Source organism: Leuciscus leuciscus (assembly GCF_965113295.1).
Source record: "Leuciscus leuciscus genome assembly, chromosome: 9".
NCBI lineage: Eukaryota > Metazoa > Chordata > Actinopteri > Cypriniformes > Leuciscidae > Leuciscus > Leuciscus leuciscus.
This window is the reverse complement of record NC_138733.1, coordinates 25,540,754-25,568,251: the sequence shown is the minus strand read 5'-3', so window position 1 is coordinate 25,568,251 and position 27,498 is coordinate 25,540,754. Positions and strand designations below refer to the sequence as shown.

Here is a 27,498-nt window from a genome sequence, read left to right as displayed (position 1 = left end):
TCCGTTTTCTTGATTCTGAATCCTTTTATCAAAAGTTTTATGCTGATTATTATATAAATTCACAAAATCCGAGGCCTTTCTGCAGTTGGTAGTCGAAGTAACCGTTTTGAGTCACAAGGTGGCGGCAATTAAACGTTGGGATGAAAAAAAGGAAATGCCGTGAAGTAAAAAAAAAAAAAAAAAAAAAAAGGTTTGCAATAAATTAAACAGCTGTGAAACTAGAGGCCATTATACAAAAATATTTCACAAAATATTTTTTATAGTAATCATTTTTCTACATATATTACACTGCTATGACACTGCTATGAATGTCATGATTGAATGGAAGTAAGATGTAGGTAGCTCAATTTACTATTGCAAATGAAACAGGATTTTTCTTTATTTTTTGACACAAATACACTACAAAAAAAGAGAAATAATACTGTACATCATATACATATGCAAAATACAAATAGCCTGCATGCCCACTGTTTAAAAAACAACTAACCCTCTGTCAAAGTAGGCTACATCTTACAAGATCAGTGTATGGTCTTAAAACCTATTGACTAGTAAGGTTATAACATATTCAGCCATTTTAAAGCTTTTTATGATGTACTGCAAGAGTAGTATCAGGCTATCTTGCACTTTGTGTTATCATTCTTGTCCAACCATAACATGTACAGTAGATATTTGATCTAATGTAGGTCTTTAAGACGGCATCTGATTACAGTCAGTCCATGATTCTGTGATTAGGATCACCAGCAAAAAGGCTCTACCAGGACATCGTCTTTAAGTGCTCCGTCTCTCCGAAAACTCTGTAGATACACTACAGACAAAGGCAGTGTCCATAATATAGAATATCTTCATCTATAACTGGCATCTTTGACTAAGATAGATGTCTGTGGGTGGTAGTAAGAAGACCTCGAGGGGTCCATGTAAATAACAGAGCTGGTGAAGCTCTTGCGGTCCTGTTTGAGTCTTGGCTGTCTATGGCACCATAAAAGTTCCACCTGCTCTCTGAAGAAACTGGTGGTCAGCGTGTACAGGATGGGATTCAAGGCACTGTTGATGGGAAGGATGAAGATCACCACCCATGATGTGATTGTTCCTGAGAGAGACATGAAAGATAAGAGATATTTTCCTTTAGTAAAATACCGAGTGCATTATATGTTTGTTTAGAAAGTCTTTTGTGTAGTTTTAGGAAAATCTAAAATCTAAGTGGCACTTATAAATTACTCATATTAATATTTGTGAATGCATTTTTACTTGTATACCTTTTCTACATGTACGCAAATTTTTTCTTCATTTCATTTTTGAATGACCAACTAACCTGGTATCTTAACTTCCAGCAGGGAGAGGATTTTGACCAGGAATATGGGAATCCAGCAGAGGGCGTCAGAGAACACGATGAAGAAAAAGCGATGTGCCATAGCCACGTCCCTGTGCAGCCGTCCACGCAGCTCTGTGGCATCAATGCCTGTTTTGTAGATGGAGTAAAACATGCTGGAGTAGGAGACCACAATGATGAGGAAGGCCACCAGGTTAAGTCCTACAAGTATAAACATAAAACTCTGATTGAAAAACAGCACAAAGCATAATGAAAACAGGTCAAGGCCATTTCTGTACTGTGACTAAACGGTTTCTTAAAGCTGAGCATACAAGAAAAGGGAGGCTTGCAGACCTGGAGCAATCGTCCATAAATTATAAATGTTGCAACGTAGCACGATTGCTGAACAACAATAACTGTAGCAAATTATATAAAGGTGCTCTAAGCGATGTCACACGTTTTTTAGGCTGAAACATTTTTTGTCACATCCAGCAAACATATCCTCACTATCCGCTAGCTGCCTGTCCCCTGAACACACTGTAAAAAAACGCAGTCTCTGTAGACAGCCCAGGCTCCACAAATGGCAACAAAAACAAACTGGGCCAACCTGGGCCACGAAACATAACAAACAGTGTTCCAGCCAATAACTGATAAGAATGGTATGGGGGTGGGGGTTGGGGGGTTAGTGTGCGTGCACATGAAGGGGGGTGTGGGGAGTGGAGGAGAGAGAAGCATGAAGAGGGAAGTTAGAGGAGAGATGTCCTAGACAACGACTAACGTCAGAATTATATTCTCTTGAATTTTGATATGGCCGACACACGACCAAAGAGACGACGTTCCGATGAACAAATAGCAAAGAAGAGGGAAAAGGAGAAGGAACGCGTGAAGTCGCAAATTTACATCCGAAAAGCCTGTTTCAGGAAGCACGGAAGGGAGAGGGAGGGGATGGGATGAGGAGGAGGGAGGGTCGAGCTAGCCTCCGTTTTGTTTGATAATACTTCGAACGTCAGCAAGAAGTGACGTCACCCAACATCGCTTAGAGCACCTTTAATAACCTCTTATATTCGTGTCATTTCTAGATTTGGTCTGGCTCATACTGTACAGCCTCCCCCTACTGGACGCATTAGGAGTAACAGGGGCTTACAGCTGCCTGTTCCAGGTCTGCATCCTCCCCATTTATGAGAATGTATGAACAATTCAATGCGCGGGAAAATAGCTTTCATCAATTCAGTATGGTTGGTTTCATTAATAAACGAGTGCCATCATCAGCAGCAGTTAACAGAATGTGGCACAAAAACAAGACAGAAATTCCATATTCCACAATTTTTTTTTTTTTTTTTTTTGTCCACATTTGTTAGTCAAGGTAAAATTTTATTTCACATGATATATCAACAATCTTACAGACCCCAAACTTTTGAATGGTATATTCTTAACAACTACAAAAAAATCTATTAAACCTGTCCAATAAATGTGGGCGGTCATGTTAATGTATACATTATTGAATCTTATTTTCAATAAATTTCAAAAGAACAAGGAAAGCTATGACTCCTTTAATCTTCATAACTAAATAAAAAAAAATTCACCATTGCCAGAACTCACCAAGAAAAATTCCAGTGGAATATCCCTTTGCAATGGGCTTTTCCAGATGCTCAGAGTGAAGAGGGAAACACACTCCATTGTGTCCATAATAATTCCCAAACATGTCCTCACTAAGCAGAGGCACTGCAGCAATAGAGATACCTAGCAGCCATATAGAGGTCAAGACGGCAAATGTTTGGCACTTGCTTGGTCGCAGGTGGTTGAAAGGGAAAACAATGACTAGGAATTTCTCTACGGTCAAGTAAGTGAGCAGCATGACGGAAACCTCGGAGGACAGCATAGCCAGGAAGCCAATAGTACGACACTCCAGGCTCTCCATCCACAGCTTAGCGTTCTTGTTGTACTCGCCACGGAACTTCATATCAAAGACCCCCACAAAAAACAGATAGACCCCCATCAGGCAATCTGCACCTAGGGATAAATGAAGCATTGTGGTAAATAGCTTTAGCTATTACTCATTGGATAACAGAAGCAGACCTCATTAATGAACAAGTAGCTTCCTAAAAGCCCAGATTTACAATTTGGTCTTGTGCCAGAATGTTGGAGCATTTCCTGCACATACAAAATGTTATTTTAAAAAGATAAATCACAACCCCAGCAGGCCAGAAATCAATTTTTACGAGGCATAGGATAGCACAGGTGCGTGACCGAGGCACATGGTAATAACAATGCAGGCTAAAATAGAAGCCTTTCCCATGCCAAACATGGGTGCATTGATTAATGGCACCAGCCCAGCAACTCCAGAGTTAGAATTGATTACTGAAGGTGATTGTAATAGAGAGCGAATCCTGTGTGAATAGAACTTTTACAGGTTTATAGATTTCCCGTCTGATCACAACAGCCTTTCAAGCTGAATGTCAGGCGGGAGATGTCAACAGTGGGACACTTTGGTTAAAGGAGACAGACAGCAAGAGGACCTGGAGGAAAGGGTTTTTAAACATCTCAGGCAGTGCTCTTCCAGTTCGAAATAATATTGTCAACTGCACTCACACATCCCTTTCTGAATGCGGAAAGCATAATTGGACCGAGTTCTTTAGTAAGACGAAACCCACATGGTTTTTAAGATAAATCGAAAAATTAAGAGATAGCTTGCGATATGTAATTGATGTAATTGAGAAGACATTATGGGTGCAGAAACACTTATAATTTGAGAGCTTGGTGTCCTAGAAAACGGTTTCTTCTTGGAGTGCCAGCTGCTTCTGCTTTCGTCACATTGATTTCATAACAGTCAGCCAATTATAGTACAAATAAGCCCTGGAAACAGATGTTTGTGCCCTCTGGTGTCATTAATGCTGGTATCTTAAAAGACTTGGCCTTTTAAGGATACATGCTTTTAACTCAGACCGTATCATAAAGCATATTTAGTGTTTAAGATAATGTGGGTAATGGTAAAATGTATACGTCAGGTACTCACAGCACAAAACCTTGATGCAGAGGGCATGCAGGTTGTTCTCAGCCCGCAGGACAGTCCGCATCCCGATAACAAAGAGGTTCCCAAAGCAGGTGATGAAAGCCATGACCCACACAGACACACGAAGGACCACGTTAGCAAGCAGATCCTCAAAAGATGAGAGACCATCTGAGTTTGGTTTACACTTCCGGACATGTGGGGCGTAAGAACAGTACTGGAACTTCTTGAAATATCTGAGAAAAAATGTATATCAATATTTAATTCATATTTTAAAATATTTATATTTTAAATATTAATATTCATGTTATGTAATGTAATGTGTTTACAAATTCACACTGATGTGTGTAATTTCTGTGATTCTAGTGGCACCTAACGGAATCGTAAAAAATAATTAACCATTTTCATACAGCTTGTAGTACTATTAACTTGCATATTATATTATATTTTATTCATTGTATCATATGTGACCCTGGACCACAAAACCAGTCGTATGTGTAATTTTTTTTTAATTGAGATTTATACATCATCTGAAAGCTGAATACATAATCTTTCCATTGATGTATGGTTTGTTAGGATAGGACAATATTTGGCCGAGATATAACTATTGAAAATCTGGAATCTGAGGGTACAGAAAAATCTAAATATTGAGAAAATCGCCTTTAAAGTTGTCCATTTCTATTGGCGATAGTGCTGCATCCATTCACAAAAATAAATGTTTTATATATTTAAGGTGTGAAATTTACAAAATATCTTCATGGAACATGATCTTTATTTAAAATCCTAATGATTTTTGGCATAAAAGAAAAATCTATAATTTTGACCCATACAATGTTTTGTTGGCTATTGCCACAAATATACCTGTGTAACATAAGACTGGTTTTGTGATCCAGGGTCACATATATTATATTATTATAAATGAAACATTTAAATGTCAAAATATTTGTATTTTGACAGTAATTTACACGCTTTTAAAGACGACAAACTATTATCATGATATGCAGTGGTGGTGTGTGGCCTCCGAACCCAACCCCCGCCCCCGCCCCCGCCCCCGCCACTGTATGCAATATATAGAAAATGTGTTAAAAAAAAATGTGTCAGTGTCAGAGTGGGTCCTGGTGTCCGTGCCGGGTTTCCATGTCGGTGTGCTTGTGTCTGTGCCTGTGTAGGTGTCTGTGTCCGTGCCGGTGCTGGTGTCCGTGGCGGTGCCCGTCCCGGTGTGTCCGTGTCTGTGCCGGTGTCCATGTCCATGCTGGTGCCGATGTATGTGCCGGTGCGAGTGTCCATGTCCGTGCCAGTGTCCATGCCTGTGTCCGTGCCCGGTTTTCCATGTCGGTGTGCATACTTGTGCCGCTGTCCGTGCCGGTGTCCGTGCCAGTGTCTGTGCCGGTGTGTCCGTCCCAGTGTCTGTGCCGGTGTCCGTGCCCATGTCCATGCCGGTGTGTCCGTCCCAGTTTCCGTGCCGGTGTCTGTGCCTGTGTCGATGTCCGTGCCGGTGCCAGTATCTGTGTCCATCCTGGTGCCATTGTCCGTGCCGATGTACGTGTCGGTGTCCATGCTGGTGTGTCCGTGATGGTGTGTCCGTGCCAGTGTCCATGTCCATGCCGATGTCCATGCCTGTGTCCGTGCCGGTTTTCCATGTCGTTTCCATGTCGGTGTGCGTGCTTGTGCCGCTGTCCGTGCCGGTGTCTGTGTCGGTGTCCGTGCCCATGTCCATGCCGGTGTGTCTGTGCCAGTGTCCGTGCCAGTGTCCGTGCCAGTGTCCGTGCCGGTGTCCATGTCTGTGTCATGCTGGTGCCGATGTCCGTGCCGGTGCCAGTATCTGTGTCCATCCTGGTGCCATTGTCCGTGCCGATGTACGTGTCGGTGTCCATGCTGGTGTGTCCATGCTGGTGTGTCCGTGACGGTGCACGTGCAGGTTTGTCCATGCCGGTGTGTCTGTGCCGGGTTTCCATGTCATTTCCATGTTTCCATGTTGGTGTGTATGCTTGTGCCGCTGTCCGTGCCGGTGTCTGTGCCGGTGTCCGTGCCCGTGTCCATGCCGGTGTGTCTGTGCCAGTGTCCGTGCCAGTGTCCGTGCCGGTGTCCATGCCTGTGTCATGCTGGTGCCGATGTCCGTGCCGGTGCCAGTATCTGTGTCCATCCTGGTGCCATTGTCCGTGCCGATGTACGTGTCGGTGTTCATGCTGGTGTGTCCGTGATGGTGCATGTGCAGGTTTGTCCATGCCGGGTTTCCATGTCATTTCCATGTTTCCATGTCGGTGTGCGTGCCTGTGCAGCTGTCCGTGCCAGTGCCTGTGTCAATGTCAATGTCCGTGCCGGTGTCTATGCTGTTGTCTGTCTCTGTGCTGGTGCCGTTGCCCATAGTGGTGTCCGTGCCGCTGTCCGTGCCGGTGTGTCCGTGTCGGGTTTCCATGTCATTCCCCTGTTTCCATGTCGGTGTGCGTGTCCGTGCCGATGTCGGTATCCATGCTGGTTTGTCCGTGACGGTGCCCGTGTCTGTGCCGGGTTTCCATGTTTCCATGTCGGTGTGCGTGCCTGTGCCGGTGCTCGTGTCCGTGTGCCGGTGTCCGTGTCCGTGTGCCCGTGTTGTCTGGGGTCAATACGATTTTTTTATTATTATTTTTTTTATTATTACCAAGAATGCATTAATTTGATCAAAAGTAACAGTAAAAGCGGATAGTTGTCCTTAAAGGCAAATATGAAAATGATGTCCTTTCCTGTAGCTCAGTGGTAAGAGCATTGCGTTAACAACGCAAGGTTGTGGGTTCGATCCCAGGGGATTGCACATGCCCATGTATAAATGTATAGGATAACGCAATGTAAGTCGCTTTGGATAAAAGCGTCTGCCAAATGCATAAATGTAAATGTAAATGTCCTTAATTACTCACTCTAATGTAATTCCAAACCTGTATTAATTTATTGTCTTGTGCTGAACACAAAAGAAGATATTTTGAAGAATGTGAAAATATATACTATGGAAGTCACTCGGGACCAGCAACTGTTTGGTTAGCCACATTCTTCAAATTAACTTTTATTTTCAACAGAAGAAAGAAACTTATTTGGGTTTAAAACAACTCAGAGTAAATGATGACAATTTTTGTTTTTGGGGGAACTATCCCTTTAAAATGCAAAGAGAAAATAACTCACTACTCTGAGAAGTTTAATAGTAGCTTTAATAAGTATCAATGTATAATTTATACTGAAGTCTATGTAGAGTTTTATTTTTAATTTGTTTATTTAATTTATTTCTTAAATGCTTCTGTTAAATACACCTACTGTAGCTGAAAAATAAATAAAGCCCTGTTTATTTCATTTGTGTATTATATGTTGTGTATATGTAATGTGTATCTTTGTTCTTATCTTTTAATAACAAAGAAAACAATGACAAAGATTTAAAAAAAATGGTTACTTTGTAAGGCTTTGTTTTTAAAATAGGGACATTCGTTTGGCTGTAATGCTCAAGTCACTTGCAAAATAGTAAAACCAACATGAAAAAGAATCGTGATAAAATGGTGAATCGTGATTTTCCTGACAAAAATCGTGAAATTATATTTTTGTCATATCGCCCACCCCTAGGCCAGACAAGATACAAGATTTGTATTGATGTAGCAAGTTGTGGCTGGTGTGCCAAACAGTTCAAGTTAAGTCAATAAAGGTGTGCTGTTTTTTATTTTATTTACTTGAAGCAAAAGTTGTCTTTTCCTTTTATTTTCTTGTCAGTGTGCAACAGAATACCTTGTTTACATTTTAAAATCACAAAAAAAATCATCTGGGATGCCCCCACACTACCCTACAATGATTTAATTTGTAAACATGTCACATTTTCACCTCTTGTGAGTTTGCAGGTTTGATTCAAATAAATTCAAAGCAGAATGAAATACTCACATGTAGGAGAGATTGTCCATGGTCTGGAACATGCTTGTCTGGATATTTGGGATCTCCACTCCCTCCAGGCCACTGCAGAAACAGAATATTGACGTTTTAGTGTTCAAGAGCCTTTGGTTATTCCGCTGACCATTGTCCGGTCTCCTGCAAGATCTAAGCCTCAGTGAATACTACAATCTGGCACATAGCTTGGTCTGCTGTTTGTTAACTAACTCGACTCAGAGAACAACCTTTGTTGTGTGGTTACTACAGCATATACAATTTAATAACATATATTGTTAAAAAAATCTCATGAAAACCTTAGATAACGCTGTTACTTACAGAGACTGGAGCTGAATTAGGTGGTTAAATTGGAATGGGTGGATGTGGTCCAGTGGGTTTTGGGACAGATTCCTACAAATGAGAAAACACAGCAGGCCAATAGTATGTACATATATACTTTATAAAGATCTGCACCAGATTTTCATATTTATAAAATGTTATTCATCCAACTGCTATTACTCACAGAATTTGCAATGAGGGTAAATCCTTGAAAATACTGATTGGCAGTTCCTTTATCAAGTTACTGGACAGATCTCTGCAAAAGCGACATGGGCATGTCAAACGATAAAATAATTGCTAAATCACTAGTGCCTTCTCTTTTTCCTTATTTCCATGCACACACTCATTCACAACAATGTTTCATTGTCACTCACAGGTCTCCCATCATGCGCAGGGATTGGAAGGTTTTCTCCGGCAAACTCTTGATGAGATTGGCTCTCAGTGAACTAAAAAGCACCAAGCATGAGAAGACTTAAGATTATAAACCTCACTGAAAGGGCCCTGATTTGGAACTTGTCAGCTAAACTTTTATCAGCTAAAGCTTAAAATAGAGAAACTGAGCAGACTTAGTACTTCAGAATTATTTGGATCAGAGAACATAAACATACTCCAAAGTTTTGAGATAAAACTAAAACTGAAAATGACTAATGTCTTCTAACTTTTTTTGCTGTTCACTTCTCTTCAGCTGAATAAGGACACCATATTTAATAATACTTACAGCACAGTAAGATGTTCACAAGCGAGTAAAGTTGACAAGCCCAACGTCGTAATACGATTCCCCTCAAAATCCCTTTAAGAAAGCATGTCATAAATTGATGAGTAAGAATTAATAATGCAAATAAAAATGCTGGATATACAAAATTTCAGTAAATATAATACAGGCATGTTGACATGTACATGTGACATATATACACAATATTAAAAGGTAGCATGACAGCTGAAGGCCTAAGACTATTTGGTTACACCTAAACGCATCGGCATATCAGTGAAATCCAGCCTCATCCTGTTGCTCTTGGCTGTCAAAGACGGACACCATGGCCAAGCAGAGAATAACGCAGCATTAGCGACAGAGTACATGCTGTTCTTGTACTACACAAAGATGAGAGCAAGAAGGATGAGCCCCAGGTAGCATTTAAACCTGTCTGGGATCTTAAAAGAGCCACAAAAAAACTAATGCTGCAAGAAAAAATGCTACAGATGTACACTATGCACAAAAGAATTTTACTAAGCTTCATTTTGTTGATATATATATATATTTAGAAGTATGTTTTTTTATATAATACACAGTTAGAAAAATAAGATCTGTGGTGAACATAACTTTATGATACGTTTTGCTCTATAATGTAAATTACACACACCCATTTCGTAAACACAAATCTTGAGGCTGTTATGTTTAATTTAAATAAACGTATGCTTCTGATAAGTACATAAGAATGTTTGGGGTGTGAGTGTGTGCAGGTTAAGTTGTAGAGCAAAACATTCAAGTATTGTCACATTATGTTTACCACAGATTTGTCTCATACATTGAAAAACCCCATTATAAAACCCCATAGGGAAATCTTGAGGGAAACATTGGCGATTTAGTCTTCCGTGTTTTGATGTCATCCCTGCAGCACTCTATTCAGTTCTTCATTTTTACCCATGGTAAATTAACTTTAAACTTGATTTCTTTTAAAGCACTTTCAATTTCCAATTTGTATAATATGAGCTATGTAAATAACAAAAATATATACCACTGAATATTACGATATCTTTATTGCATCTACAGGCATGCCAACGTAGGGAACAAAACCCATAAAAAGTGCTTCTCCCTATTTTTGAACTGTCCATTGGTATAATGCAACAAGGATTGCTAAAGACAACATATTTTACTAATAGACCTATACCTATCTATTTGTAAAGTTACTTTCTAAAGTTAATTTCTCTGGTGAAAATTGTTGTTTTGACCCCCTCTACAAAATAGTGGATTACTCAATAAACTAAATATTTATCCATGGCGTTTGATATTTTGACTTTCATTACTATTTATGTTTGTCTTTCTTAAAAAAAAAATCATGTAAATCATGACAGCTATAGTAAGTAAAAGAGAAGTGGATACTTACAGCCAGCTGAGTAAGGGCATATGGGTGCAGAGTCTGGTGGGGGGGAGCTGTTCTAGAGAGGTATTTACCATTGACCTGTACAGATGTTTAGATGAGGTGAGCCACAACATCACAACCTCGTACAGGCATTTAAAACTACAGTGCACAGACTTAAATCATTTAAAATGCAAATATATTTTTCAGAGCAATATTTTTTGTGACTGAAGCAACTTGGGTGAAAATATACAGTAAAAACGCATTGATTCTGAAGAACAGCGCTTCACACACAAATAATGGGGTTTGTTATTACAAAAGAAGGAAATGAACAGCACTTCATAAATGAGGATGGATGAAGACTTACAGGAAGAAGAGGGAGTTCAGACCAGTAAATGTGTTGGCTGTAATTGTTGTTATGGGATTGTCATCCAAAATCCTGAAGATAAAATAACATTTCAAAACTTGCAAAAATGTTCTTAAACCACCAGCCAAACTAATGGACTAATTAATTTAATAAATGAATAACTCGCAGATACAATACCATTTAAAAGTTTGGGGTCAGTAATATATATATTTTTTTATTTTTTTTTAAGAGATGGATATCCTTCAGCAAGGATGCATTGAATTGATTAAAAGGCACAGTAAAAACTATTTAAATTATAATAATATTTCACAATATTACTGTTTTTATTGTAACTGTCAACTGTTTTGATAAAAAATACAGCACTGTTGAGTTTAAAAGACTAAATATTGTAATAACATGCTATGAATTTTGAATCTATTTTAATATACTACAACAATACAAGTTTATTTAATTGTATTAATACAGATTTTATTCTTGGTCAAAATATACAATATGTATTGTGTACTTATGCACAAAAATGTAAGTAAGGAACAGGCATATACTGCTGTTGCAAAACATTTTAGATATAATGTAGTCTATGTTGTAAACAACATAATCATCAGGACTTTGGATGTTGGCATATATACTGTATATAAAACAACAGCATTTACAGCTTGTTGATGGTTGTACTCACAGCCACTTGAGTTTATGAAGATCACTGAAGACTCCAGGTGAAAGCAAGGAGATGCAGTTCTGGCTCAGAGATCTGCAACACAAGAACAATAAATAATGTTGAGCTTTACTCAGAATGAGGGAAGTTTTAACAAAGACAAAAAAAAAATTATAGTTGTAGGCTATTCACTGAATTGAACTTTCATAATTGATGAACTTTACAACTGAATTGAGCTGAATAATAACAGTATGATCTTTCTACAGCTGCTTTACAGCAGAATTTGATGACGTTTGCATCATACTTTCCAGTTTAGTATTGTGAAGCTGTTTTGAAACAATCAAGTGCTATAAAAAATAAGGGTGACTTGACTATTCCTGTTTAATGTGAAAAAACACTTACAGTTTTTGCAGCTTATATAGTCCACTAAAAGCGTGAATGGAAACAGTGAGAATGCAATTATCCTGGAGAAACCTGAGGAAGAAAACAAAACAATCAGCAATTTGGTCAACAGCCGGTTGTCTTTAACAGGTTAACCAAACTGTTAAAAAAATGTAAAAAAAAAAAAAAATATATATATATATCTGTGTGTGTGTGTGTGTGTGTGTGTGTGTGTGTGTGTGTGTGTGTGTGTGTGTGTGTGTGTGTGTGTGTGTGTGTGTGTGTGTGTGTATATATATATATATATGTGTGTGTGTGTGTGTGTATATATATATATATAGATGAAAAAAATCATGTTTGTTGAAGGAGGGACTCGAGCCATATAGACTAAAATATCATAGAGACTTTCTGATAAGCCATTTTGACTGGTTTTTGGATTGCTGATTTGCACTTATATGACATTAGACTGCTTCGCTGTGTTTCTGACCAACGCCTGTACCTTGACCACAATTTCAGCCTGCCTCATATCCTTTATTTATCTTTAATAAATCTCCGCAAATGTATTTTACTCCACCTCCCACACCTCCATCATATCACAGAATACTGCAACAACTCGCATATAGTCATGCCATCCTTTGCCATCAGTACTGTATCCAAAACTAAGTGTCCCCAAACAAAAATTAATCTAAGAATGTATAAATATTGGAATATTGGAGGCGCTAAAATGAATGCATCATCAGGGCAGTTTCCACATCCTCTGTCTGTGACATGTGAGCGTCATCACACAAGTGGAACTGCACAAGTACGTTGTGTTTTCAAGCTGACTAGTGTCTGCAGTGGCTCTTTACAGAAAATATAGTCATTTTTGGGTCACCTACAATATTAAATATTTAAGGGCTTTGAATTATGAATTAGGGAATGGGCCATTGATAATTAATCATGAAATTGATCATTTATGTAAGAAGAAAACTCCATTAACCTATATGGAACAGAACCTAAGCACTGAAGTGTATCTACTGTACACACAGCACGAATGGTAAAACTCTACTCTCAGTGCCGTAATATATCTCAGACGCAACACTACAAATAAATACGACAAAATAGCTTTTCTCCTTGACAGAAATACAAAAAGCAGATTCACTGAAATAGCACACAAAAAAAGCTGCACAATGACTGACTTTTCATGTTTGATTTAATGCCAAGCCATTTCAAGGTTTGAGAGCATTGAAACAGCCATTTACAAGATTGTCTCTTTTATTTTATTTTTTTATGAATATGTCAGAGTGGTGTTCCCAGTCCTCCTCAGGCGGAAGGAAAGAGCTAAATGAAGTAATTACATAGCTTGCATAACTTTGTTTGTTCTAAAATAATTTGAACATTTAAACTATCAAAATCTTCTATTAAAAGCAGCACTTTCAGTATTTTTGAAAATGGTAATGACTTAATACTCTGGTATAACTCACAATACAAACATCATTTCATTCCTCTCCAGTAATAGTTTTCTATGTAATTTCTGATCTTTTTCTATCTCTCCTACCTCCATCACTCTCATCAGTGGATCGAGGGGTCGCAGTTTAGCTGTTTGTATGTCTAGTTAGTCCCTGCTTTCTCCATTGACGGTCATTTAAAAGTGTAAGCTGAGTAAGATTTTTTTTTTTTTTTTTTTTTTTAAGCAATATGTAAATCACAAATATTTTTTTATGTTTTGTCTCGTGCCAAAAAGCATGAAATGGACATTGGTCCATTGGATGGTCTCAAACTGATGTTTTTATCTCTGGATAGGGAAAACTAAATTATTTTATATTATATTTAAAAAAAATCAATTATGTTAAAAGTATATTAAATTACACTACCATTAAAAATGTGGGGTTAGAAACGTTATTTTATTAAAAAAATTTAAAGAAATTGATAACTTTATTTAGCAGGGATTGATTTACTTGATCAAAAGTAACAGCAGCGACTTTTACATTATTAATAAATGCTGTTCTTTTGAACGTTTAGAAATGTTTCCACAAACATAAAGCAGCGATTGTTTTCAACATTAATAATCAGCATAAATCAGAATATTATAATTATTTCTGAAGGAGTAATGGCCACTGAAAATTCTGCTTTTCCATCACAGGAATAAATGACATTTTAAAATATTTTAAATTGTTATAATATTTCACAATATTACTGATTTTACTGTATTTTTGATCAAATAAATGCAGCCTTGTGAGCTTATATTCCCCAGACTTATGAACGTTGTAGTGTTTATTCCATTAAAACATTCAAAAGACGTCAAAATCTTTACAAAAAATATTTTATGAAAATGATTTGTAAAAAGGAAAAACATTACTCTCTATTGGTGTAATGTCTTTTGACAATAAATATCTACAGTACTGTAAGTGCTTGTGGCCACTATCCTCACGCCTGTCAGTGTGTACTAGTAGAAAGCATTAATCACCATAAAGCAACACATAAAATCCCAGCGTTAAAGTCATGCTTTACAGAAACCTGCCAATACTGAGATTAAAGCAGCAGCAAGCTCAATTTAAAGGAAGGTGACCATGGCCTCATCATAAAAGCTTCAGTGGATTCAACAGAAAGCTGATCAGAAACGTTAATCAGTTTCATGCAGGAACCAATAGTTTTTGTACCACATAAACAAGCATTGGCTGTACAGGTTGACAGCTCCATTATACAAGCCTCTGTATTGATTTGCGGCTTAGCAAAGCATCTTCTTAGTAAAATGCATACCAAAGTTGTCTTGAGCAGGTCTTATGAAATCAATCACTATGTGACAAAAATTATAAGTAGCATTTTTGGATCAGAGGAAATTAATTCTTATTCATACTTACAGTCTCTGTAGTTTTATGTTTTTGATGAAGGCTTTATCGGGTAACATGCGAATCTCGTTGCTCTTCAATGATCTGTCCAAAAGCAACACAAATAGTCAATTTAACACTCAGTAGTGTTTCATTTGTGTATGCTGAAGAAAATAAATGATAAAGAAAATTTGTTTATAGCCTATACTGATACTGTCTTTTGTTTACTCCAGTGTATTTTGCAAACTAAAGGTCTTTCCACTCTTCAAATTGTTAAGCCGTGTCATGTTTGCATGTCACTGCTGGTTTACTGAATATACTTTTCAGACCATAGCTGTAAGAATAAAACGATCTCTTTTTCATTCAAATAACGCATTTCCCGTTATTCCCATGTGTCAACGTGACGAGAGGCTGCTCACTGCAGAGCAAATGGGTGGAGCTTACGTGGAGCTCCTCCTCACTAGATGTCCAGCGAGGAGGAGCGAATGTAATTTGGACCTAATGGGTGGAGCTAGAATATCCAACCAAACCCTAACCCTACCCACAACTCTATCCCTCCACCCCATTAGACGTTCAGAGAGGTGGATCTGGACTATCCCTCCACCCCATTAGACGTTCAGAGAGGTGGATCTGGACTATCCCCACCCCATTAGACGTTCAGAGAGGTGGATCTGGACTATCCCCACCCCATTAGACGTCCAGAGAGGAGGATCTGGACTATCCCCACCCCATTAGACGTTCAGAGAGGAGGATCTGGACTATCCCCACCCCATTAGACGTCCAGAGAGGAGGATCTGGACTATCCCCACCCCATTAGACATTCAGAGTCTAGAACGTGTCAAGTGTCGTGAAACGAAATAGGGTCCGCGAAAGTTTCTGTTACGCAACAAGCATCAGTGCGCAAGATTTCTGATTGGTTGTTTATTTCTAAACAGCCGGCCGTGGGGTTGCCAAGTGCACGCTTTCTAGTGGTATTTGGCTACTTTTAAAGTGTTTTTTTTGTTTTGTTTTTTGTCACATGGGTTAAAGGTTGTTTAGTTTTGTGAGGGAGTGCCACTGGTAAAGATCCTTTGTGCCCCTGCGAGCTCTTTTATAAAAACACACTGTTTATGATTACTACTATATAGTGATTTTCAAGTTGAAATTTTGTATAACTCACCGCACCAGTGGCCCTGACCCTGCTCTAGAGCTTATTACTGGGTTATATTTTTTTGGCTGCCTTCACATGTTATCGAAATGATCATATAAATACGATTTCCTTAGTCGGAAATTGGACATGTACGCCCTCTCACGTATTTACCACTGGGAAACTCAGATATGATTTTGACACCAGAGTTTACGAGTAGGGCGTGCCATAAACTTTAAACATGGCGGAGGGGAGAATGATTGCTCCTTTGACTGCTATTCTTTATTAGTTTTTTTCCACAACAGCTACATCGCCTTGTCTTGTCGTTGAAGTAGTGCATATTTACATATAGGCATAATCATTTCAAGCATTGTATGTTTTTACACAGTGAAAATAGCATGTAGCCTAATTGACAGAAATTCCAGAATTGTTAGCAAGCTGGCTATCTATATAGTGCGGTGAATGTTTATATGGTTGTCAACGAATGGGAAGCTACATTTTATTCTAAATTAAATATACATTTTGGCTTTAATAAGATTTTCCCAAGAATTAGGCAAGAATAACCTAGTGTCCTCCACAATTCCTGTTCTTTCAGACAACAAAGTACTAAATGCGATGAGCTCGTAATCACAACTTCAGAAGTGGGAAGTAAGAAATTTCCGATAGCACGTGAAAGCAGCATTAAACCTTCAACAATTCATAATCTTTTGAATCAGTGAACTAGGCTACTGTACATTTTGACTACACAAATTTGCAATGGAAGGATGCGTACAGGAAGGTAACATTCGCTGACACCTGTGGAACGGATCTCAAGCTGACATGCACACAGTGGATCTCACTGTTAATGCACTGGCAACGATCAGGATACTGCTCCAATTCTGCAAGGCAGGACAGGAAAGAGATACATATACACACGAACATACATTCATTCAAATTCAACAGTTTTGGCAATATGGAAGTTCTGTGCAGTGACAACCAAATAGTTAAAAATGAACACGGATTTATATTGTGGAAAAGAATATTAAAATGAATTTTAAATTAAGGTTACATTTCAAATATATTTCAAAGTTTAAATATGAGTTGACCTTATCCACCTTTTTCCTATGCCACATGACGCTTTTCACGAGTTATGGAAGTACTTTCGTTAAATGGTAAACAATTTACAGGTTCGCTGTATGAATGCAATAATAAGCATTTTCCAAAACTGAGTACAATATGACATTATTCTACTCACCCTTTAACCATCGAACATTAAAAGGAAATTTAAAACTACAACAGACAATGAAATATAGGCTACCCCAAACGAAAGATTCTTTGTGCATTCCAGGGAATTATTCATGGGATAGCTATCATTAATTATATCAGGAGAGCTGACCACAAATGCTAGGCTAGTAGGCTAGTTTTTTTTATTTTTTATTATTATTATTTTTATACTGTTACAGCGGAACACACAGGAAAAAAACAAAACATCAGGAGGAAAAGAATCCAGCGACTGAAAGAGCTCTTGCTAAATGTTATACCATTTCACATTACAATACCAAGTGTTATGTTATTCTCCTGACTTCAGAAAAGTACATTTTACAGCTCAGTCAGTCCAACTGACAGATAACGTTTATTTATAGTGCAACCTTACGATTTGAAATGATTTGTTTCAGTCTTTTTGTGTGGAACTTCTACAAACCGGAAGTGCCTCCCATAATTTAAAATGCAGCATCGTTAGGAAAATGTGGATAATTAACTTCTATTGAAAGTGATATTAAAAACTGCACTTGATATATTTGGCATAGATCTAGTTAAGCTTGAAAAGCTTGTACTAGAACTGGATTGTCTAAATTGCGTTTTTGAGACTTCAAGACAGCAAACTCAAGAGATTAATGATTAGGGATTAGGTGTATATTTACGGCACTCTGTAGAAAGCTCTTGTGGATAAACCCTTTTAAATGTCTGGTCGAAGAGGTCTGCCCAGCCACTGTTATCCCCTTCAGAGAGATGGACAGCGATGAGATAGACGTCAACATGAGCCAAGCACACAAACACATTCACACAAAACACATACAGACAGGCATAAGTTCATAATTGATAAAACAATGATACGATATTGTATCCATTTTAATATATATATATATATATATATACATATTTTACACTTTTATTTAGGACCATGTTTATCTTGGGAAAAGACACAGACTTCTTCTTGGCAACTAGTCCTGTGGTCTCTGGTACCAAGACATTAGCAGCAGATCCTTCAAGTCCTGTAGGGTTGAGAGGTGGAGCCGCTATGGATCAGAATGGTTGGTCAAGCACATCCCACAGATGCTCAACTGGAATGAGATCTGGGGAATTTGTAGGCCACTCTTCATCATGTTCCTTTAAACCATTTATGAACAATGTGTGCAGTGTGGCAGGGTGCATTATCCTGCTGAAAGAGGTCACTCCCACCATGGAACACCATTGTCATGAAGGGGTGTACCTGGTCTGCAACAATGTTTAGGTAAGTAGCACACGTCAAATTTATGTCCACATGAATGGCTGGACCCAGGGTTTCCCAGCAGAACATTGCCCAGATCATCACACTCCCTCCACTGGCTTGTCAGCGTCCCACAGTGGATCCTGGTGCCTACAGTTCCCAAGGTAAATGCACACGTACATGGCCATCCATGTGATGTAAAATAAAATTACACTCATCAGACCAACCTTCTTCCACCGCTCCAAGGTCAAGTTCTGATGCTCACATGCCATTTGTAGGCACATTCGGCGGTGTATAGGGGTCGTCATCATAGGCACTCTGATTGGTCTGATTGGTCTGACAGCCCCAGGTATGCACAGTGTGTTGTGACTCATTCCTTCCGTAACCATCATTACAATTTTGTCTGACCTTCTGTAGACGTTCTGTCGGCTCAATCAATCAAACATTTATTTCTAGAGCATATTTAAAACACAACCAAAGTTGACCAAAGTGCTTTACAAAGAATAAAGAAACACAAGAAATTAAAATAATATACATATATATCAAAATAGCCAAAATAGGTAATAAGCAATCAATAGAATGAAATAGAAACCCAGGATGACAAACTATGGAGTGTTAAAAGCCAGGGTGCATAAGTAAGTCTTAAGATAAGATTTAAAAATACTGACAGATGGGGCATGCCTAATAAAGGGAGGAAGGCTATTCATACACAGCTTTGGTCCAACAGTGGCGGAAGCGCAATCACCACGTTATTTTTTTAGGTTTTACTATAGCCCTTGTGTTGTGTTCAAACCCCTATTACACTTGTGATGTTCCCGGTCAAAAATGACCGGCCTGCAAAAAATAGCTTATATATCACTTGTTATGCTATATTATCACCCAATATTGGATTCAATCTTTTTGTCAACTTTTTCTCTTTCAATTACGACTGGTTTTATTTTTATTTTTGCATCTGATTAATCATAGGCCTCATTTATCTGAGAGCAAGCATCTCATTTTTTGAGTAAAAAAAGCATTATTTTAATATAGTTTGTTTTGAAAAACCTTTATTTTGTACAAAATTGCACAAGGTTATACAGTGCTATGCATAAGTTTAGACACCCATGCTAAAGTTGACTAAAAAGAGGAATAAAAAATCATCTTTTGGAAATTGAACTTAATGCCTTAATTAAAAAAATTTGGAAAAATCCAACCTTTAAGGACACCAATTTTCTTTGTGAATGAATAATGTATCGTAAATAAATAAATGTTCTTCCTTAAAATACAGGGTGCATAAGTCTGGACACCCCTATGTTAAATTCCCATTGAGGCAGGCTTTTTATTTTTAAAGGCCAGTTACTTCATGGATCCAGGGTACTATGCATCCTGATAAAGGATGGAGTACTTTCCATAAGATCATCTCTCAATGCAAATCAAACCAGCTATTAGGCTAACTGAAATAAAACCATGCCAATCTCTAGGTATGGTGAAGGCTATGTGATGATGTGTGGCTATTTTAATTCCAAAGGCCAAGGGAACTTTATCAGGATGCATAGTATCCTGGATCCATGAAGTAACTGGCCATTAAAAATAACAATCTGCCTGCCTCTTTGGGAATTTAACATAGGGGTGTCCAGACTTATGCACCCTGTATTTTAAGGAAGAACATTTATTTATTTACGATACATTATTCATTCACAAAGAAAATTGGTGTCCTTAAAGGTTGGATTTTTCCAATTTTGTTTTTAATTAAGTTCAATTTCCAAAAGATGATTTTTTATTCCTCTTTTTAGTCAACTTTAGCACGGGTGTCTAAACTTATGCATAGCACTGTACTTGTGGTGTTCCCGGTCAAAAATGGCCGGCCATTGAAAGTGAATGGGAGAGTGAAAATAAGAGAATTTTTTTTTAGTTTTCAGGAGCATGTTCATTCTGTTCATGTACACATATGTGACCCTGGACCACAAAACATGGGTAAATTTTTGGAAATTGAGATTTATCCATCACACGAAAGCTGAATAAATAAGCTTTCCATTGATTTTTGGATTTTTCCATTGATGGTTTGTTATGATAGAACAATATTTGGCCGAGATATAACTATTTGACAATCTGGAATCTGAGGGTGCAAAAAAATGTAAACTGAGAAAATCACCTTTAAAGTTTGTTCACGATTGTGCTGCATTCACTCACAAAAATACATTTTCTATAGTTTTCTATATTTACGGTAGGAAATTTACAAAAGATCTTCATGGAACATGATCTTTACTTAATATCCTAATGATTTTTGGCATAAAAGAAAAATCGATGATTTTGACCAATACAATGTATTGCTGGCTATTGCCACAAATATACCTGTGCTACTTGTGACTGGTTTTGTGGTCCAAGGTCACAAATGTGCATGTGTGCTTGCAAACATCGAGCTCTTGAACCTGTGCATGTGTGTATACATGCATACACACGCTACCCAAACACACACACACGTTAAAACACACAAACTACTTTGAGTATTACACACATTCTTTTTCACAGAGAGAAACTTGATCCTACCCTGAACTGCATCTAATATCCATTCATCCATCTGACATTCACACACACATACGCACGCGCATGCATACTGGTTTAGTCTGCAGGGACCCTGTTTCAAAAGAATCTTTCATGTTCTTTGTTTTATCACAGTTTTCAGACAAAATATTATGACACTGTGTTTTGGGACTAAAATGTACAAATATAGATGTTATAGCACAGACATGTTATAGCACAGACACATATAAATGCTTCACAGTGCCTTGCTTGGCATTTATTTTGTAGCAGCACAATGCGAAGAAGCTCTTTGTGCATGATGTTCTTCATCAGATCATTGATCAAGTTTCTAGTGAGGAGGAGGCGATGCAGGATGAATCTTGCCGTGAAGGAGCATTAGAAGATGTATCAGAAGAAGAAGGCACCAGATGCTAGAGACCTTAAAACAACTGATGAGCAGCAGTCTTCTGATGATGAGGGCCCAGCTGGTTACATTCTGGTCGAAAGATGGAACTTTGTCCTGGACTTCATCCCCACCAATGAGGCAAAGTAGGTTTTCTTCTGAGATCCATCCTGCATCGCCTCCTCCTCACTAGAATCTTGATCAATGATCTGATGAAGAACATCATGCACAGAGAGCTTCTTCACCATTGTGCTGCTACAAAATGAATGCCAAGCAAGGCCCTGTGAGGCATTTATATGTGTCTGTGCTATAACTGTAAATTTTTGTCTTTTTCTGTGAGAACATCAAAGTCCCAAAACACAATGTCATAATATTTTGTCTGAAAACGGTGATGAAACAAAGAACATGAAAGATTCTTTTGAAACAGGGTCACTGCAGACTAAACCAGTTTGCGTGTGTGTGTGTGTGTGTGTGTGTGTGTGTGTGTGTGTGTGTGTGTGTGTGTGTGTGTGTGTGTGTGTGTGTGTGTGTGTGTGTGTGTGTGTGTTTGGGTAGCGTGTGTATGCATGTATCCACACATGCACAGGTCCAAGGGCTCGATGTTTGCAAGCACACATGCACATTTGTGTACATGAACATAATGAACATGCTACTGAAAAAAAAAAAAATTCTCTTATTTTTAGTCTCTCCCATTGACTCTCAATGGCCTGCCAACTTTGTGCCATTTTGTACAAAATAAAAGTTTTTCAAAACAAACTTTCTGGTGAAACATTAAAGTAGACTAGTGTGATCAACAGTGCATTTTTTTTTCATATTTTATTTAATATTTCCAAAATTATTCATAAATAATTCTTTTTTTTATTTAAAAATCTCTCAGATAAATTAGGCCTATGATTAATCAGATGCAAATAGAAAAACCAGTCCTAATTGAAAGAGAACAAGTTGACAAAAAGATTGAATCCAATATTTGGTGATAATATAGCATAACAAGTGATATATAAGCTATTTTTTGCAGGCCGGTCATTTTTGACCAGGAACACCACAAGTGTAATAAGGTGACAATTACACCTTACAGGGACATTAAAATTGGTGTTATGTGGTCATATTTTCGCTTCCCTTCAAGCAGTCTAGCAGCTGCGTTTTGAACCAACTGCAGACGAGAGATGGAAGCCTGAGAAATGCCATAGTACAGGGAATGGCAGTAATCAAGCCTAGATGTTACAAAAGCATGAATAGCTGTTTCAAAATTGCTCCTTGATAAAAAGGGCTTAACTTTACTGAGAAGATGAAGTTGGTAAAAGCATGACTTGACAACAGCTGAGATCTGTTTGTCAAACTTTAAACGGGAGTCAAATAGCAAGCCCAGATTCCTCGCACACTGTGTATGGGGTGAGGAAGCCAAGAACAAAATCAAAAACACAGTTTTCCTTGGGGCCAAACATAATAAACTCAGATTTGTTTTCATTTAGGTGTAAAAAATTGCTTGAAAGCCATGACTTAAGTTCGTTCAGGCAATCTAATAGTGGCTGAAGAGAATATTTATTATTGCGTTGCAAGGGAAAGTAAAGCTGGGTATCATCAGTATATATAGATGAAAAGAGACACAATGTTTTTTTTAAATAGATGCCAGGGGGAGCAAATACAGAGCTCGGACCAGTCGGGATAGCCTTCATTGTCCTTGTGCATTGATGAGCTTCGGGAGCCCAACACCCTGTTGCCAGGTTATGGTTTGTCCCTCTTCGGATCACTTTGGTTCACCACTGCTGACCGCAAGAAACCCACAAGCCTTGCCGTTTCAGAGATACTCTGACCAAATATATATATATATATATAATATATATATATATATATAAGCTATATGTGACATGTCTGTATTTGTAAAAAGCTCTTACCACAATTGTCTTCGTCAGCTCCATTGGGACAGTCGTTTTGTCCGTTGCATTGCAGAACCTGTGGCAGACAAATGCTCATATTGCCACATGGAAAGTGACCCAGCTGACAGTCTTCTGAAGGCCTGCGCTCCAGCCCTGCTGCTGGGACAATATACAAGTGAGAAATCAACACTTCATGCTTATGTTAATCTTCTGCTTTCATATGTTAAGGTCAAATGCAATTTAATAATGTCATTCAGATATAAAGATCCAGTCGGGTGGTACAAATGCAGCTATTATACTGTCTTTCTTGTTTTTCTTCCAAGACCTTGGGCATGTGTTTGCATGTGACTTTTACATGTCAATATTGAACAATATTGAAGTTTAAGTTTGGTCTCTTTTTAAAGATGACACAGATTATTGCTAAAAATGAACAGTGAACGTAAATGTAAAGTTTTAAAAAGTGAACTTAAAAAAGGTAATAGAATTTTACGTTTATTGTTATGGAAACTGCACAAAAAAACTGTTTTAAATTTTTATATGAAATATATATTTTCCAAAACACATTTTACTCTAAAACTGTGGAACTGTACAACTGATCTCAAAAAAATTAAGAAAAGAAAAGAGATTTCAGTAAGATTTTGTTTGGGCGCAGAACCAGATGGTTAAATCTATTCTGCTTTCCAACTGCCTTGAGAAAGGGACAAACTGTGCAGATTGTCAAAAATAAATACATTTTCTTTGAGTGTTAGATAATAGATTCATACTGGTATATATGGTGGCACATGCTTCAGAGACAAGAACATTAGGTTGGAATATTCATACGAGCGCAAATCTGTAATGCAAATCTACTTTTGAATGTGACACAGCTGTAATTATAGAGAGGAGAAGAGAGAGGTGAAGAGAGATATATCAAATTATAAACGGATCCATATAGATTTCTTAAACATATAATACTTAATCATGACTTTTAAAGGCAAAAATACATTTGAGAGAATTTGATGAATTCAGTCAGGGTGAATTTTCCATGATCTCTGTAAAGTGTCTTGTAGTAACTCTCTGTTTAGTAAAGTGTCTTGGAATGTCTTCAATAAGAACTCAGCGTTCGAGTTTTAGACAAGACTTTATGCCATCTGTGAAATCACAGGAAAAAGAAAATAACTTGCTGTCCCTTCTAGGATGTTGTGCTGTAATGCTTAGTGCCAGCTCGACATTTCCAATCTTCGAGCAGAAGGAGATGGACAAAAAATTGAAACGATATCAATATACAATCTGACTTTTGATGGAGCCTGGAATCATACAATAAATCACACCATGTTCATTCATTTGGCCAGAGGAGAACTGAGCCTGGTTTCTTCCAAGCTCTCTCCACATCTATCACCTGATAGAGTTTAGGTCAGTTATTTGGTGGTTTATAAGAACCTTAATATTCAGTAATATTATCGATTTGAATATTTGATGAAGTTTGCATCTGCGATGAAACAATCTGTATAAAGCATTATATAAATAAAGGTGACTTGACTATGAGCCTAACAATCAAAACTACTTGAATTGTAATTTTATGAATTGTATAAATCTCTATCAAATGTAGACTATTTGGTTTTGGTTCGGTTGGAAGTTTATTAACCAACATTTTGAGGAAATCCCATCTTCCCATGTCACACAGAATAGCTTACACTCTTAAAAATAAAGGGTTTTCACAGTGATGCCATACCTCAGTGAATCGTTCTTAAAAGAACCACTTTACTATTATTATTATTATTTATATTATTAGTGTAAAGAACATTTGGTAACACTTTACAATACGGGTGCACTAATATGCATTAATTCATGCTTAACTAATGCACAGATAATCATGTGTTAGTGTTTGACTCATGAAGAACTAAACCATTCATTAATGATTACTGCATGAGCAACTAATAAATATTCTATATGGTTAATATATTAAGTAATATATGAATTGTTATTAATTAAATATGTCATAATGTATTAATTTCTTAATAACATATTTTATTAACTAAACGTGTAAATTAATGCGTTAATTACCACAAGTGGTCAAAGCAATGTACTTCAACTTCCAGTTGTCTGCTTTAATTAATCATTAACTAATGATTTGCAAATGTATTATTGTGTTATGACATTACTTGTTGAGGCACATGACTATTAACTAATTGTTAAGTAATATGCCCTTTATGGGTTTTGACAGTTGCACATTACAGTGAATGTAATGTCAAAGAATGTGTTTGAAGGATGGGTGAGTTGAGCTGCACATAAATATCAGCACACCAGAATCTGAACTCCTGACCGCAGTTACACTGTGTTTAAACTGGACGAAACTAGCTGTCTACACTGGACATGACAGACCATTGCAAGTCCAAATTTTGTCCTTCGTATAACAGAACTAGCACAAGAGCTCTGAGTACTGTCTGGCTTTTGTCGTGTAGCGTCACGCCGCATCCAGTGTATAATGGACAGTCTTTGTCCAGTCTAGACACAGTGTTATGAAATAGCAGTGCTCGGCCACATGTTCTCAGTGTACCACAACCTCAAGCTTAACCTGACATATTCCTGTGCCATGAACAACAAGGTTTATCAGACTCAGTGAAATCTTGGTTGTAGATGGTTGGAAATTGAAATCCATGGCTTGGTGTGGATGTCAAAACCAAAATGGCATATTACTTAACAATTAGTTAATAGTCATGTGCCTCAACAAGTAAAGTCATAACATAATGATACATTTGCCAATCATTAGCTAATGATTAAAGCAGACAATTCGAAGTTGAAGTACATGACTTCAACCCATTGTGGTAATTAACGCATTCATTTACAGTAAATAAAATAGTATTAAGGAATTAATACATTATGACACATTTAATTAATAACAATTCATATATTACTTAATCTATTAATCATTTAGAATCTTTATTAGTTACTGATGCAGTAATCATTAATTAATGGTTTAGTTCTTCATAAGTCATACACTAACACATGATTATCTGTGCATTAGTTATGCATGAATTAATGCATATTAGTGCACCCGTATTGTAAAGTGTTACAGAACATTTTGATCTAAAGAACCTTTTCCACTATAACATAATTGTTACTTTTCCACAAGATTGAACATCTTGTGCATTGGAAACATCCCATGTATGAAAAAGGTTCTTTCTTTGCAATAAAGTCCCTTTTATTTTGAAGACTGTAGTTGGATTACTGCCTGTTCCTCGAGAGCAAAACTTGAACACTGGCCTAATTTATAGCAACATTGCCAAGAATAGTGATAAAGAGTATTTATACTATAAATCTAAAAACACTGTGGGCTGTGATACTGTATATCATATTAGTGACTGATAATGACAATTCATATACAAACGTGATTTTATTGAAATCAATTTGGTATTAATAATCTTATTCACTTGATGCAATCAAGTCCCAACTTAAACCCTTGACGTGTCTCTCATGCAGAATAGTTTGACACCCCTGTTCTTAAGAGCCAGAACCACGGGTCCAGTCTACAGCAATACTGTAAATATCTCTCTCAAGACTATTCATCATATTAGTTGTAGCCTATAACCTTATCAAACCCCAACAGTAGAAATATACATTTTTAAAATGTTGGATTTCAGTGTTCAACACAATTTGGTACCGCACAATTTACAATTTGTATAATATAGGCATAGGCTACTATAAATACGGTAGGCTACACATTATATTGACTGTGAAACGAATAATATGATAATGATATTTATGAAACTAAGGACACCAACCAATAACTTTTTTTTTTTTTTTTTTTAAGATGACCCAGCTCTGTCTTTTATAATTTCTTACCTTTGATTGTTGTTATCGATATAGTGAACAATATCCAAATCAAACATAAATCCAATGTAAAAAAGCTCACAGCAGCAGATTGAAGCGATCTCATTGTGGCTTCGTGGCAGTCGTACATGCCCACATGAGTTCAGTTACATTTGATCCAAACACTGAGCTGGAAAAAAAAATCACGATAGCCTATCTGTCCTTACAGCTTCCTTTCAATAGAGCTTCCTAAAAATAGAGCGCGTTATTGTGTGAATGAACGAGCAACGATGAGTCTCACGGGCAATTCAAAATCGTCAATACAGGTGGAAACCTGACACATTTTACAGGGCAAAAGTTTGTCCAGTGGGAGGGAGAGAGAGAGAGAGAGAGAGAGAGAGAGAGAGAGAGAGAGAGAGAGAGAGAGAGAGAGAGAGAGAGAGAGAGAGAGAGAACTCTGCTGTGCGTCAGCCTCATCTTGTGTGGTTAGTTACTATGAAACCTGTAGCCAGTTGTTCTGTTCATCTTTTCATAACATT

At 37.5% G+C, this 27,498-nt stretch overlaps 1 protein-coding gene across 4 annotated transcripts; it reads right to left on the bottom strand.

Annotated features, from left to right (window-relative positions):
* Window positions 1-440: 440 nt before the first annotated feature.
* rxfp2b (relaxin family peptide receptor 2b) lies at window positions 441-27,290 on the bottom strand. Of its 4 annotated transcripts, none has more exons than XM_082179705.1 (18): window positions 26,993-27,290; window positions 23,189-23,329; window positions 17,829-17,906; window positions 16,700-16,805; window positions 14,835-14,906; window positions 12,016-12,087; window positions 11,638-11,709; window positions 10,965-11,036; window positions 10,625-10,699; window positions 9,241-9,312; window positions 8,897-8,968; window positions 8,707-8,778; window positions 8,523-8,594; window positions 8,202-8,273; window positions 4,320-4,549; window positions 2,906-3,316; window positions 1,310-1,528; window positions 441-1,087 (listed from the first exon to the last, which is right to left on the bottom strand). In XM_082179705.1, exons 1-18 carry the CDS (start codon window positions 27,108-27,110, stop codon window positions 843-845), a joined length of 2,271 nt encoding a protein of 756 aa, XP_082035831.1. In that variant the 5' UTR covers window positions 27,111-27,290; the 3' UTR covers window positions 441-842. The 4 variants fall into 4 exon arrangements, with proteins under 4 accessions (XP_082035831.1, XP_082035833.1, XP_082035832.1 ...); XM_082179707.1 differs by having other exon boundaries at window positions 2,906-3,310; XM_082179706.1 differs by having other exon boundaries at window positions 23,189-23,326.
* Window positions 27,291-27,498: the final 208 nt, after the last annotated feature.